The sequence below is a fragment of the Chiloscyllium plagiosum genome, unplaced genomic scaffold (genome assembly GCF_037043375.1).
Source record: "Chiloscyllium plagiosum isolate Xiang-an unplaced genomic scaffold, Cpla_swu_hap1 HiC_scaffold_3, whole genome shotgun sequence".
NCBI lineage: Eukaryota > Metazoa > Chordata > Chondrichthyes > Orectolobiformes > Hemiscylliidae > Chiloscyllium > Chiloscyllium plagiosum.
In genome coordinates, this window is record NW_028270141.1 from 86165688 (window position 1) to 86180636 (window position 14949).

Below are 14949 nucleotides of genomic sequence, written 5' to 3' on the forward strand. Positions count from 1 at the left end.
AGACCATCGGGTCTCGGGGACTCATCAGCCTTCAGACCTAACAGTCTCTCCAACACCAATTCCTGCCTAATATAAATTCCCTTCAGTTCAGGTCCTTCAGCCACTACTACATCTTGGAGATTGCTCGTGTCTTCCCCAGTGAAGACAGATCTGAAGTACCAATTCAACTCTTCTGCCATTTCTTTGTTCTCCGTAATAAATTCACCCGTTTCTGAATTCAAGGGTCCAATTTTAGTCTTAACCATTTTTTTGCCTTTCATATACCTAAAAAAGCCTTTACTATCCTCCTTCATATTTTTGGCCAGTTTACCTTCGTACCTTGTTTTTGTCTTTGCGTATTTCCTTTTTAGTAATCCTCTGTTGTTCTTTAAAAGCTTCCCAGTGCTCCGATTTCTCACTCATCTTTGCTATGTTATATTTTTCCCTTTTGTCTTTATATGGTCCTTAACTTCCCTCGTCAGCCACGGCCACCCCTCCTCCCCTTAGGATCTTTCTTCCTTTTTGGAATGAACTGATCCTGCACCTTCTGCATTATACCCAGAAATACCTGCCATTGTTGTTCCACTGCCATCCCTGCTAGGGTATTGCACCATTGAACTTTGGCCAGCTCCTCCCTCATAGCTCCATAGGTCCCCTTATTCAACTGAAATATTGTCACTTCCGATTCTACCTTCTCCCTTTCAAACTGCAGATTAAAGCTTATTGCATTGTGGTCACTATCTCCTAATGGCTCCTTTACTTTGAGGTCCCTGATCAAATTTGGTTTGTTGCATAACACCAGATCCAGAATTGCTTTCTTCCTGGTAGGCTCCAGCACAAGCTGTTCTAAGAATCCATCTCAGAGGCACTCCACAAACTCCCTTTCTTGAGGTCCAGTACCATCATGATTCTCCCAGTCTATCTGCATGTTGAAATCCCCCATAACAACTGACATAATATCTTTGCGACAGGCCAATTTCAGTTCCTTATTCAACTTACACACTACATCCAGGCTACTGTTTGGGGGCCTGTAGATAACTCCTATTAGGGACTTTCTACCCTTAGAATTTCGCAGCTCTATCCATACTGACTCTACATCCCCTGATTCGAGGTCCCCCCACGCAAGGGACTGAATATCATTCCTTACCAACAGGGCCACCCCACCCCCTCTGCCCATCAGTCTGTCCTTACGATAGCACGTATAGCCTTGAATATTCATTTCCCAGCCACTGTCCAGTTATCCCCACAGTATCGTAACTGCCAATTTCCAAAAGAGCCTCAAGCTCATCCACCTTATTTCTAATGCTTCGTGCATTCATATATAATATTTTTAATTTGTTACTCCCCTCACCGTTCCTATCAATCCCCAGGCGACTGACTGTGTGGAGTTTGCACATTCTCCCCGTGTCTGCGTGGGTTTCCTCCGGGTGCTCCGGTTTCCTCCCACAGTCCAAAGATGTGTGGGTCAGGTGAATTGGCCATGCTAAATTGCCCGTAGTGTTAGGTTAAAGGGGTAAATTGTAGGGGTATGGGTGGGTTTCGCTTCGGCGGGTCGGTGTGGACTTGTGGGGCCGAAGGGCCTGTTTCCACACTGTAAGTAATCTAATCTAATCTAATCTAATCTAATCTAATCTATTTCACTTGACTTTACAGCATGATCCTTTTTTGAGTTTTCTGCTCCATTGATTCCGTTGTCTTTCTTGACTTCTCTTGTTCTAACTTTCCCTTTAACTTCCTTCTTAAATTTCCAGTTTGCCCCCTCCCCCTCGCTATTTAGTTTAAACGCAGCTGTTTCACAGTTCACTGGACTTCACCATTGGACCAGAAATGAGATCAAGCTCCAAGTGCCAGCCATCACTGAGGTTCCCTGACGAGCTTGATGCTCACTTGTTGAATATGTCTAAAGTAGTTTATGATTATAAGCTAAGTGCATGTATCTACCTGTATTCATTTTGATTGACCTTAAAGACCAGTTAAGGGACTTCAGCCTAACATTACATCAACCTTGCTTAAATTTGTAGCCTGTTCAAGAAGGATGGTAGGAGATCATTGATCTTGGGCACAATTACAAAGGAGGTTGACTTGACTGAGATTATTTTAGTGCCATGACATGGAATTGCAAGAAACAGGAGCATGGAATTGGGAGATGACACCCAAGTTGAAAGACTTGAAGGAAAGGGGGGTTGCAGATGGAAAGGTCGGACTGAAGAATTAAGTCTGGGTTTTTGAGGTGGATATTCTTGATGACTTGAAGGTGCCAGTGTTGGACTGGGGTGGACAAAGTTAAAAATCACACAACACCAGGTTACAGTCCAACAGGTTTATTTGGAAGTACTAGCTGTCATCAGGTGATGAAGAAGTGGTGCTCCAAAAGCTAGTGCTTCCAATTAAACCTGTTGGACTATAACCTGGTGTTGTGTGATTTTTAACGATATTCTTGATGGCAGATTTGCAAAAGAGAGGAACTGCACCTAGAGAGATGGAAGTGCTCATAACATCCATTAGCAGGAGGGTCAAGAAAGGAAAATGAATGTATAACAGTTTCATGGAAATGCATTTGAGATAGAAGAGGTACCTTTTGTAGACAAGGCGTTCTCAAAGAGGACATGAAAAGAAATAGGAGAGAAATCATTGAAAGACTCCAGTTCTGAGCTGGAACAGATTACAAACTTGGAAGGAGTTTGGTTTAGTGAGTTACAGGAAGGGAATTAATAGTTACCAATTGAGGAGAAAAACAGTCACTCTCCCATTTTCCCTTAAAAGAGAACATTGGGACCCCTGCTAAGTCTATTAGTTTTCACTGCTCCCAGGCAAAACTGGGTTAAAGAGTGAAAAAATGGACTCTGGCAGCACAGACCTAATTCAGGATTCTTTTTGAAAGTCATATCTTCTGTACTTAACTCTAGACAAAATGCAGAAGCACGAAGCTCTAGAATTCCTTTTTTAAAACCCTCTCAGTTTCTTTCTACCTATAAGAGCTCCTTAAAAATGTAGGCATTTTTAGGCATTGACCAAACCTTCCGCCATTTACGCCAACGCTATCTTAAGTGGCTGCAATCTAAACTGCTTCAAAACACTTTGGTGAATTATCTTTGTGTATTTTTTTTATGTTAACAGTGGTATATCAAGACAAGTTGTCAGACAGGTGAGATTTTCATAGTGGGCTACACAAGAAATGATTGGTCCAGGATGTGCTCCCATTAAAGTCATATTTTCTGTCTTACACTTATAACATGTTCTTTGCCAATCAGGGGGGCCAGAACTCTTCAGTCTCAGCAGCTCTCTCAGGAGTGGCTGCTCCTGACAGGAGTGCAGTAGGCCCCAGAGAGCAGGTTTACCATGGCCAGTCAGGCAAGTAAAGGGGAGTCATTGTGGAGGGTGGAGGGTGTCTTTCAGCAAGAGTGATCCTTCTCAAAGAGGGATCTCTCCATCAGCTGAATCAGAATGGTTCCCCCAGCCCATGCCCGTGCTCGTGCAGCCTGGGGAATGTTTACTTTGCAACCTCCCCCAGTCATGTTCTACCATACTCATGTCATTACCAATGACAATAGGGTTTGGGTTAACCGTATTGCGAAATGAAACCCTTAACTAACCATCAGTCGCTCCTGACCTTTCCTTTCCCCAACTTAAACCAGAGCGTCAGGAATGCAATGAGTATCTTATTCCTGCACTTCCTCTCAACTCTGAGCTCCCCATCGCCTCTGAGGCTGCTCCCAGGATGGAAGGCCAACAAAAAATTAAATTTTACCCATATTTGTCACATGAGTAAGATGGAAGCACAGCTCATAGCAAGGATCCATCTGTTGTGGCATGTTCCTTTTCAGGTTCACCAATCAACCTTCATTATACACTCACTGCTTTTCACTGATGACGTGTTCACGGAGGCTAGAGCCTTGCAAATTACTCCTTTAACTCTTTGGTGGGGACCATAATACTCTGTTTTAAGCAATGCCTACATTTAGTTGAAGATATTCCTCTCAGCTAAAAGAAATATAATCATGATGGATGGAACGCATAGAGGTAAGACTCATTCAATCGGTATGTTATAATTCAATATAATTCTGGTATACAGAACCATAAGAACTGATGATCAAGCTGAAACCTACATAGCACACATGAAATTATAACTATTTACCTCTGCCTTCAAGGAATTTTTCTAGAAAGTCTGGAAAATCCTTTGGTGACTCATAAAGGGCAAGATGCTGATGGAAATAATAGGAAGACACCAGTACATCCTTAGGATTCCGTGCAACATAAATAATCTGCATGGAAAGTAAGAGTGTGAAACACAAATATTATTCAGTACAGTATAAAAATATATACTGATATTAACCATTTCAGCAATTTACTATGAACTTTAATTTGAGATTATATTGGTTCAGGTTTTAGTAAAGAAACAACAGATAATAAATAAAGAACACTATTATTAGTTCACAAACTAGCCAGCAACTTGCACAAAAGTTGTATAAAAGAAAAAGATGCTTTAATAAAGTGCAACTCCCTACAAGCTGCTCGTTCATTTGTGACACACCATCAGCAACTTGCACTTGCCCGCCCCTTGAGTTTCAGGAAGTCATTGCAGCTGCAGTTTACTTGCGATTTAAACTTGCCAGGTAATGTTATGTTAAGTTTAGCAGTTAACAGCACAAGTATCCATTTAATACTGATAATTGTTAATGTCTCTTACATTAATACATTTCTCTTACACTGTAAGTAGACAATTAAAAGTTCAAAGTCTCATCCCTTCAGGTTGTGAAATTTTGGAGGTTTTAAGCATGTGATTCTTTTCCTTACTTACCCTAGTCTGTCTTTTACCTCTCAAACTTTCTTTGCCATTCTGTATCTGATTTGACATTAATTTTACACACTTTGCCTAGTCATTCTGCTTATTTTATTAATCACTTAATTTTATTGGTTAAGAAAAACCCTTGACTAAATCTCTATGCCTCTAGGAATGGTTTGTAGGCTCCAGGAATTTAAATTAAATCACCAGAAGATTGCAGTGAGAAGCCATGGAGGAAAATCATAGAGACATTATAAAGATTTTTTTTGTCATTCCTTTGAACAGTTCTCTTTACAAGACACACAAATGTTGAAAAAAGGCTCGTTGGCTGGCAGCCAAACATTCCTCCACTGGATAATGAATATTTTTGCATCCCAGTTGGCATAGAAAGGCAGTGAGTCACAAGAAATGATGTACTGGCTGACTAATGGCTACAGCATGTGATGAAAACTCTTAATCACAGTTAGCAACCCTATTGGCACTTTGTTCACTAATGTCCCAAAGATCTTGTTATTCTTGTTCTACTTATTATCTAAAACATTGCTATAAGTGCACAAAGAAAAAAAAACTAAAACGTGCATGAACAAATCAAATTACAAGATCATGAGAATCTGATTAATCATGAGAAGCTCTGTTCCAGCAGATTCCAGGCTGCAGTATTTCTCATATATTGGCTAATAATGTAGACAAAAAGAAGTGTTATTATTTATTCAAAGTGAAATTGAAAATCTTTGATTTGCTTTTTAAGGGTGAGGAGTCAACATGACAGTGCAGACTGTGATTCCATGGTCATTCAAGTGATTTTATATTTGTGTGTCATTCACATAGACTTTAAACTTATTATGAAGTAGATTTGGACTGATGTTTCAAATTGGAATAGTAAATTTAAGAACATTTTAAAAACACATTTGATGATAAGATTAAGGATAATCCAAACAGATTCTACAAGTACATTAAGAGCAAGAGGGTAACGAGAGAAATGGTAGGGACTCTTAAAGATCAAGGAGGTCGTCTTTGTGTTGAACCCCAGGAAATAGGAGAGATACTAGATGAATATTTCATGTCAATTTTTACTGTGGAGAAAGAAATGGAGTCTAGAGAAGGCAGAGAAATAAACTTTGCTGCTTTAAAAAATAGTTCACATCACAGAAGATGAATTTGGGAGGTCTTAGAGAATATAAAGGAGGATAAATCTCCGGGACTTGATCTAATGTATCCCAGAATGTACTGGGAAGTAAGAGAGGAAATTTCAAGACCTCTTGCAGAAATATTTGCATCATCTATAACTACAGGTGAGGTGCGTGATGACCTGAAGGTGGCTAATACTGTACCTTTGTTTAAGAATGGTTGTAAGGAGAAATCGGAAAACTATAGACTGACTTTGGTTGTGGGTAAATTGTTGGAGGTGATTATAAAAGATAGGATTTATGGGCATTTAGAAAGACAAAAATTGATTAGGGATAGTCGGCATGGTTTTGTGCAAGGAATAAAACGTCTCACAACTTGATTGGGTGTTTTTGAGGAAGTTACCAAAAAGATTGATGATGGCAGAGCAGTAGACATTGCTTATCTGGATTTTAGTAAAGCCTTTGACTAATTAGTGAACTTGCCAAATAGATACATAATTGGCGTAATGGCAGGAGACAGAGAGTAACAGTGGAGAGTTGTTTCTCGGACTGGAGGCCTGTGATCAGCAGTGTTCCACAGGGATCGATTCTGGGTCCTCTTTTGTTTCTCATTTTATATAAATGATTTGGATGCGAATATAGAAGGCATGGTTAGTAAATTTGCAGATGACACCAAAATTGGTGGCATTGTAGACAGTGAGGAAGGTTTTCTAAGATCACAAATGGATGTTGATCAAATGGGTCAATGGGCTAAAAATGGCTGATGGAGTTCAATCTGGATAAATGTGAGGTATTGCATTTTGGTACAACAAACCAGGGTAGGGCTTATACAATTAATGGTAGGGCCTTGGGTAGTGTTGTAGAACAAAGGAGCCTAGGGGTGCAGATACATAATTCTTTGAAGTTTGCATCACATACTGGGATGGTGTTTAAAAATGTATTTGGCTCACTTGCCTTCATTACTCAGTTCTTTCAAGTATAGGAGTTGGGAAGTCATGTTGAGGTTGTATAGGATATTGGTGAGACTTCTAGAACACAGTGTCCAGTTCTGGTCACTCAGTTATAGGAAGGATATTATCAAGCTGGAGAAGATTCAGAAGAGATTTAGCAGGGTATGGAAGGTTTGAGATATAAAGAAAGGCTGGATAGGCTGGGACTTCTTTCATTGGAGCTTTGGAAGCTTAGAGGTGATCTGATAGAAGTATGTAATATAATGAAAGGTAAACATTAAGTTATTTGTCTTTTCCCAAGGATATGGGTTTTCAAGACTGGGGGGAGGCATTTTTAAGGTGAGAAGAGGGACATTTAAAAAAGACCTGAGGTAAAATTGTTTGACACAGAGGGTGGTTCACATGTGGAATGAATTTCTTGAGGAAGTCGTGGATGCAATTACAATTACAACATCTAAAAGTCATTTGAATAGATGCATGAATTGGAAAGTTATGGTCCAAGAGCAGGCAAGTGGGACTAGTTTAGTTTGGGATTATGTTCAGCATGGACTGGTTGGACTCAAGGGTCTGTTTCTGTGCTGTATGACAAACCTTCAGTACAACAATGGTTCTTTCTCCTCCATGCCATCACGACAATGCTAGCCAACCATCATTTCTTCGGTAGGTTGTTTTACAGCAAATGGACTTTTGTTGCTTAGTCCTCCCTATCCAAGCTAGGGACTGATATACACTCACTTGACTGCAGCAGTGGCTGTGTTTTCTTGGAGCCAACAAGTCCTGAAATGGGACTTGAACCAGGGGTTTTCTCGCTTCAAGATAGGAGAACCACTCCAGCTCCCTTTCTATAGTGAAGGATCTCTAACATATCCTTTGCCAACATGATTTGGAATCCTGTCATAATAAACTGTTGCTTTAATACATTTCCAAATTCATGATTGATGTTAGGATTGTGGTTGTGTGATTGAAATGTTCCTGTTTTTTGCATTCTAATAAATGCACTTCCCTTTGGAAAATTCAAAACATCAGCAAAAGATTTGCAAAAGAACAAGGAGGTGCCTAGTGGTCTAGATTCTCAATGCCAGTTATAATGGTTTACCATTACAGTAACAAAAGAGAGACTTAGATGTACAAATGAAAAATGATAATAATAGTATCAGACGCCAAACTTGAAACTTAAAACAAAAGGAACATTCCGTGCTTTTAAAGCCATTGGATGTGACAGATGGCTAATGCTGCTTCTCAAACTGTTGACTCAGTCAATCAGTTACGAAATGACTGGGTCAGAAAGCAAAGTAAAAAGGTCCAATCTTTGCTGTTTTGGAGGTTGTGGGGAGGCAACAGCACAGCAAGTTTTATCTCAACGTGAGCCAGAGCTGGGAAACTTAATCACAGCGAAATATAAAGACATTAGAAAGTACAAGAGCAAATATGTTCTTAAATATCATTGTCTGTCTTAGTCATCCATTGGTATGCATCCAATATGCAGCAAGGAAAATGTTTTTAGTGGAAATACATAAAAATAATGGAGAACCAAGCTACTTGTAAAAATAAATAAGTGAAAGAAAATTCATACTTTTCCCTTCTTTTCCTTCAAGGCTTTTGGAACTAGGTGATAGGGCAAATGTGTCACACTCAGGCGAGGGGATGGGCGTGCTGGAAAATTTGAGTTTGGTACTTCAATCCAAGGGACACGTTCGATTGCTGGTTTGTTTTGTACAGCAGCTGGGTCACCATCAGAATAAATTAAACTCATTATTTGCTGCATCCATATCGTACCTGGTATACAGTGGAAAAATAAAATAATCAGTAGAAAATCTCAAGCTCATCATACAACACCTAGAACCTTTCAACACATGGAGGAATGGGCACAGGTGTAAGTCAGCTGATTTAGCGTTAATTAAATGAAGTCAAAAGACTAACATCCCCATTTTTGCCAAGTTTTTGTTACTTTTACTTATTATGGGAACTTTTAACCATTGACAACAGTACTCATTTGCCTCTAGCAATAAGCATTTTCAAAAATAGGAAATCAGGGACCCATCAAATTCATAGATTCTCATTATCATTTTCGGGAAGCAACTTTCCACTATGCAAGAGTCGACTTGTTTTACTAGCAATTAAAGGCCCCCAAAGGATACATTTTAAATAACCATACCATGGAAAATAGTTTGACCTGGCATACAAGTCAACCTCATTTTTTGGCATTATATTGCCTGTTTAGGCCTATTCCTCGGGCATGCATGGACCTCCCAATTCACTTCCTGTTTTCTAGCTTTTAAGTGAATGTTTAGTGCTATGCTTGCATTAGTGTTGGCCTCAATTTTTCATCTCAGAGTTACAGGTCCAAGGTTACCCTTGCTTTATAGGTCACCCAAGGGATCAAACAGATGATATGGATTGGATTGCCAAGAAGAAAAGGGAAAGTTGGAGACACATAAACACAGAGCAGTCTGCATATGGCAACCGACAAGCAAAAATGGACCCTCTTGCACCAGCACCGGTGGCTCACATTTTGTATTCTGCACGTAAATTGACTGTTTTAAGAGATATTTTACAAAGCATTAAATGGTCAAGCTATACCGGACAATCTACAGTATTTGCGTCATCCTCCTTGTAATACAACCATTGTCTTGATATCATGAGATTACATCACATATTTAGTCAAGGAACAATGGCCAACATTGAGCAACCCCTACAACTGTAATCTACATTTGTTAGGAAATACAAAAAGGTAAGTGAATGAGGACATTAAGAGGGAGGAATGACATAGGTAAATTCTGTGGACAAATTACCCGACAAAATTTGCCTGTCAAACAGCTGACAGGAAAAGTGGTAAAGCATAAACACTTGTGCTTATCGAGTAAGAATCAGTGGTCTGAATCTCATGATACTTTAGCGATGTCATTTTGTCAATTTTCATGGACAGTTTTCGTCCATGAGACTCATCGGATTTCTTGTGCTATTCCCTCAAACTTACTTCACTAACTACCTATTGCATCCTTTTCATCGGATGCTGGCCTGATTCTACCACTCCCCCTAACCAGAACAACTCACTACTGTCCAATGTTCCCAAATAGACTGTCAACATTGTTTTCTGATTAAAAGGCCATAATACACTCAGACAAGCATTCGCAGTCCAGAGCCGTGCTGCATAGATTGTCACATTTGCCCCAAACATTGCAGCACAGGGGAAACTATACAACTCCACAACTCTATAGTGGTCCGCTTTTTGGACAGGGACCAGGAGGACTGGAGGAATAGGGTAGTGCAAAGGGCAGCAATCCATTTCTGCTAGTTAGATACTGAACACTGCCAGAATGGTGTGACATTGTTACCTGGGTTAATGTGGTCCCCGTTTGTTTTGTTGAAAAAATTCACCCAGCAATGCCGTAAGAAGATCAATGATCTTCTCCACTCTGTCAGCACGAGTGCTACCATTGTCTCGCTGATACTCCTCACTCAGTCTCTGTTACTGCACACACTTCCACCAAGGCTCATGCCCTACCACTCTCGCAATTGTGTGCAAAATCATTCCCCCCTCAGTCTCAACCACCCAATCTCCCCCACGGTACTAACACTGCATGGTCTCTATACCTCTTACTCAATCACTCAGGTCACCTCACCAACTTGCCTGCACCTGCATCAAAGCAGATCACTGTGACACCCACTTTCACCTCACTAAATCTAGGATAAAATGATCCGTAATGGGACAGAAGGAGCCACGTTAGGTGATGGAGTGACCAACATTTAGCTCCTCACCACTACAATCAGAGGACCTGTCCCTGACTGCCCCAAGTGGTTTGCAAACAATGACTTGACATTCAGTGGTGGGTTATTTTTCAGGGTGTAGGTTGCCAGAAAACATTCCGATAGTTTTTTAAATGACGTTCAATCAGCAAGCTTTAGGAAAATGTTGAAGAAGAGATTTGTGAACCAGATGGGTTTTTCTGATGATCAACAATGGGTTCATGGTCATTATTAGATCTTAATTCCAGAGTTTTGATTCGGAGATGCCGGTGTCGGACTGGGGTGTACAAAGTTAAAAATCACACAACACCAGGTTATAGTCCAACAGGTTTAATTGGAAGCACACTAGCTTTTGGAGCAACGCTCCTTCATCAGATGATTGTGTCCTGATGAAGGAGCGTCGCTCCGAAAGCTAGTGCTTCCAATTAAACCTGTTGGACTATAACCTGGTGTTGTGTGATTTTTAACTTAATTCCAGAGTTTGTTTTCATTGAATTCAAATTTCGTTTTCTGCCATAGCAAGATTGAACGCCAGTCACCAGAACATTATGTGAGTCTCTAGATTAATAGTCCAATGATAATACCACTAGGTCATCACTGCTCCCTGCCAGTGATGTTTCCATATCTATCTTTAGTTGATAATCCTCTGCTGAAGCATCTGTGCCCCAGAGTGCATTAAATATAAATCATTTAAGTATTTCTAGTTTACTCATATAATTATAACTTTTCCATCACTGGTATAATTCTCCTGAATGTTCACTAACCTATGCAACTTTAGCCCTAACCATTTCTAAAATGGGGTTCCCAAAATATCATCTATTACTTTGACTTTGTCTAATCGATGTTGTCATGACTTTGATACTCTATAGTCTATTCTGTTATTTATATTTTAAAATTATTGTGTGTTTTTGAATGCCTTTACATACACACAAACATCAAGAAAATTATATATCAAAACCTTTAGGTTTGTCTGTTTATTTTCATCCCTTGCTGCCTTTTCTTCTATGTATAATTCCCATTTCTTGTTTTTCATACAACATGCACTGTTTCTTTGTTGACCACATGGAATAGGATCATTCACTCTTCAACCTATTCTGCTAAAACAAAGCCATTTCCTGAAGACGTTTACACCTTATCTTGCTAGTTAACAACCTGCCTGCTTTTGTGGTAAGCAACTTTTGAAATTGTCTTTATTGTTAACAACCTTGTTCATGGAATGTTGGCAATGAGTCAGATTACATTAATCAGGTGATAGGTAACAAAGGCATCAAAACGTTTGAGCCACAGATTTCCTCGTTTGTGCTTATGATTTGTCAGAGCACAAAGTAGAAGGTCTTAGTGATGAATTAGGTGTTTGGCTGAAATCTCATTGTTGTGTTAAGTGCAGCAGGAGAGAGAGATGGTCAAGATGTCAAACTAGCATGTTCATAGCACAGGTGAGCTTGCTAATTGGATACATAATTGTCTTAAAGACAGGAGATAGTGGTGGTCTTCCTGATGAAGAGCTTAAGCTCAAAACATCGACTCTCCTGCCCCTTGGATGCTGCCTGACTGGCTGTGCTTTTCTAGCACCACACTTTTCGACTCTGATCTCCAGCATTTGCAGTCCTCATTTTCTGGAGGGTTGTTTTTCAGACAAGAGGTCTCTCACTTGCTCCAAGTAAGCCTCAGGGATCAGTTCTGGGTCCTCTTTTGCTTATCATTTATACAAATGATTTGGATGAGAATATAGAAGGAATGTTTAGTAAGTTTGCAGACTACACCAAAATTGGTGGCATAAAAGGAAATGAGGAAGGTTTTCTAAGATTACAAAGGGATCTTGATCAAATGAATCAATAGGGTGAAAAATGATAGGAGGAGTTCAATGTGGGTAAATGCAAGGTACTGCATTTTGGTACAACAAACAAGGGTAGGTCTTATACAATTAATGGTAGGACCTTGGGTAATGTTGCAAAACAGAGGAAACTAGAGGTTCAGGTATATAATTCTTTGAAGTTTGCATCACATACAGGCAGGTGGTTAAAAGGCATTTGGCACTCTTGCCTTCATCACTCAGTCCTTTGAGTATTTGAGTTGGGAAGTCAGGTTGAGGTTGTACAGGACATTGGTGAGGCCTCTTCTGGAATACCGAATCCAGTTCTGGTTGCCCAGTTTTTTATAGGAAGGATATTATCATGTTGGAGAGGGTTTGGATACAGTGCAGCATGGTGGCTCAGTGGTTAGTACTGCTGCCTCGAGCGACTATCTATGTGGAGTTTGCACATTCTCCCTGTGTCTGTGTGGGTTTCCTCTAGGTGCTCTGGTTTCCTCCCACAATCCAAAGATGTGCAGGTCAGGTGATTTAACCATACTGAATAGGGAATCTAATCTAAACATTATCAAGCTGGAGAGGGTTCAGAAGAGAGATGCTAGGTTTGAATTATAAAGAAAGGCTGGAATATTTTTCACTAGAGTGTAGGAGGTTGAGAGGTGACCTTATAGAAGTTTCTAAAATCATGAGGGATATAGATAGTGTTACAGGAGGTGTCTTTTCCTTAGGATGGGGGATTTCAAGGCTAGGGGGCATATTTTTAAGGTGAGAGGAGAGAGATTTAAACAAGACATGAGGGGTAATTTCTTTTTTACAGAGAGGGTGGTTCACATGTTGAATTAATTCTCCGAGGAAGTGGTGGATACGAGTACAATTACAATGTTTAAAAGACATTTGAAAAAGTACATGACTAGGAAAGGTTTGGAGGGATATGGTCTAGGAGCAGGCAGGTGGGACTACTTTAGTTTGGAATTATGATTGGCGTGGACTGGTTGGACCAAATGGTCTGTTTCAATGCTGTATGACTCTATGACTCTGTTTGTTTGCTAGTCTTCTTAAAACTTTCCTGAATTTACAATGCTGAGATACAAATACTTCCAAAAGAAACAATACAGCCCAGCTAGAGTTACTTATGTTTTAGTTATAAAGAATAGGTCCTGAATTGAGGTAGGGTGTTCCAGTAAAATATAAATATTCTTGTTGGAAAATTAACTATAAATATCTTCACACACTGGGGAAAGCAAAAAGATGAGCAATTTTATAGGAAAAGCTGCAGTATAAATGTGTATGTTGTGATTTGAAAAAATAATTTGTTAATATAGTAAAATAAACCCATTCTCAGAAAAAGGGTATGATGAGTGAACATATTGGAGACCTGTTCGACATCCGAAGAAAGAAAATTCCCAGAAATCGGCAGAAGGAAACATCACATGGGAAGGGAACGAACCTATACAACCACAGAAGCCAGGGGATTCCGTTTTTATGACTACTTTCTTTACACATGAAAGAAGTGAAACTATCACTGTATTCTAACAGATGAAAGGCTTAACAGACAATCAATTTTTCAATGTATAATTTCAGTTACATCACACTGTAAATTTTTGCGATAAATTCTGTGTTACGATCGAGCCCTTCACGATCATCTGATGAAGGAGCGTCGCTCCGAAAGCTAGTGTGCTTCCAATTAAACCGGTTGGACTATAACCTGATGTTGTGTGATTTTTAACTTTGTTCACCCCAGTCCAAAACTGGCATCTCCAAATCCTGAGCATTCTGATGTTAGATGTAAGTGAATAGCTGCATTGCTGGGAGCAAACAAGCAACAGCTGTTTCTAACTTTTTAAAAGCAGTCAAATCTGTTACCTCTTTAATTTTTCAACAACTATTTCAAATTTGTGCCCATACTATATCTGCAATTATGAGCACAAATAGACAAACCCCACTAAGTATAACAGCTTTGGAATGAGCCAATCTGTTATTTTGGGATTCATAGATTAAAAAGAACTGCAAGTAACAGATAAAAACTCCTACAAGGGAGTAGCAGGAGATATTAATCAGAGAATTGACAATTAGCCTCCATAAGTGTTGACCTGTTTTGCCAAACAACAATTCTACCAAACTTGTCAAACATCAGGTCTGAGAACACTAAGAAGTCTAGGCCTGAGGAATAGAGAACAGCTAATTTAGAGTGCGGGAGGCAGAAAAATTGAGATGACCAATGTAACATCAGCAGTTGTCAATAATGCAATGATCTGTAGAGGATGAGAGGCCAGAGGAAGACATCTTAGAGAAGGGTGAATTCTAAAAGGTGATCAGGATTATTTTATCTATCAAGAAAGCTCTTTTCTCTTAAAATAGTGAAGGCTGAGGTAAGATTAGCTGGAGATATTTAAATTATTTTCAATGTTTTGCTTTTGTTTTAGCTGGATATTAAATTAGTAAAAGCATACACTTTGAAAATAGGAGCATGCTCACTTCTCTGAGCATGCTCAGTTATTGAACTGGAAAGAATTGGGTGGATAAAGTCTCCAATATGTTACACAGGTGGGCAGA

At 39.6% G+C, this 14949-nt stretch overlaps 1 protein-coding gene across 7 annotated transcripts in view; it reads right to left on the reverse strand.

The window, feature by feature from the left end:
* The window catches only part of LOC122546175 (amine sulfotransferase-like), a 124461-nt gene that overhangs the window by 27070 nt on the left and 82442 nt on the right, over positions 1–14949 (reverse strand). For all 7 annotated transcript variants that reach the window (XR_015753794.1, XM_087981281.1, XM_043685007.2 and 4 more), the window contains 2 exons: positions 8413–8615; positions 4115–4241 (listed from right to left, as the gene is read on the reverse strand). Coding sequence is in view for 6 of the 7 variants with exons in the window: in XM_087981281.1 (XP_087837407.1) it covers positions 4115–4241; positions 8413–8615 (330 nt within the window). In the remaining variant the exon portion in view is untranslated. The remainder of the gene's footprint in view (positions 1–4114; positions 4242–8412; positions 8616–14949) is intronic.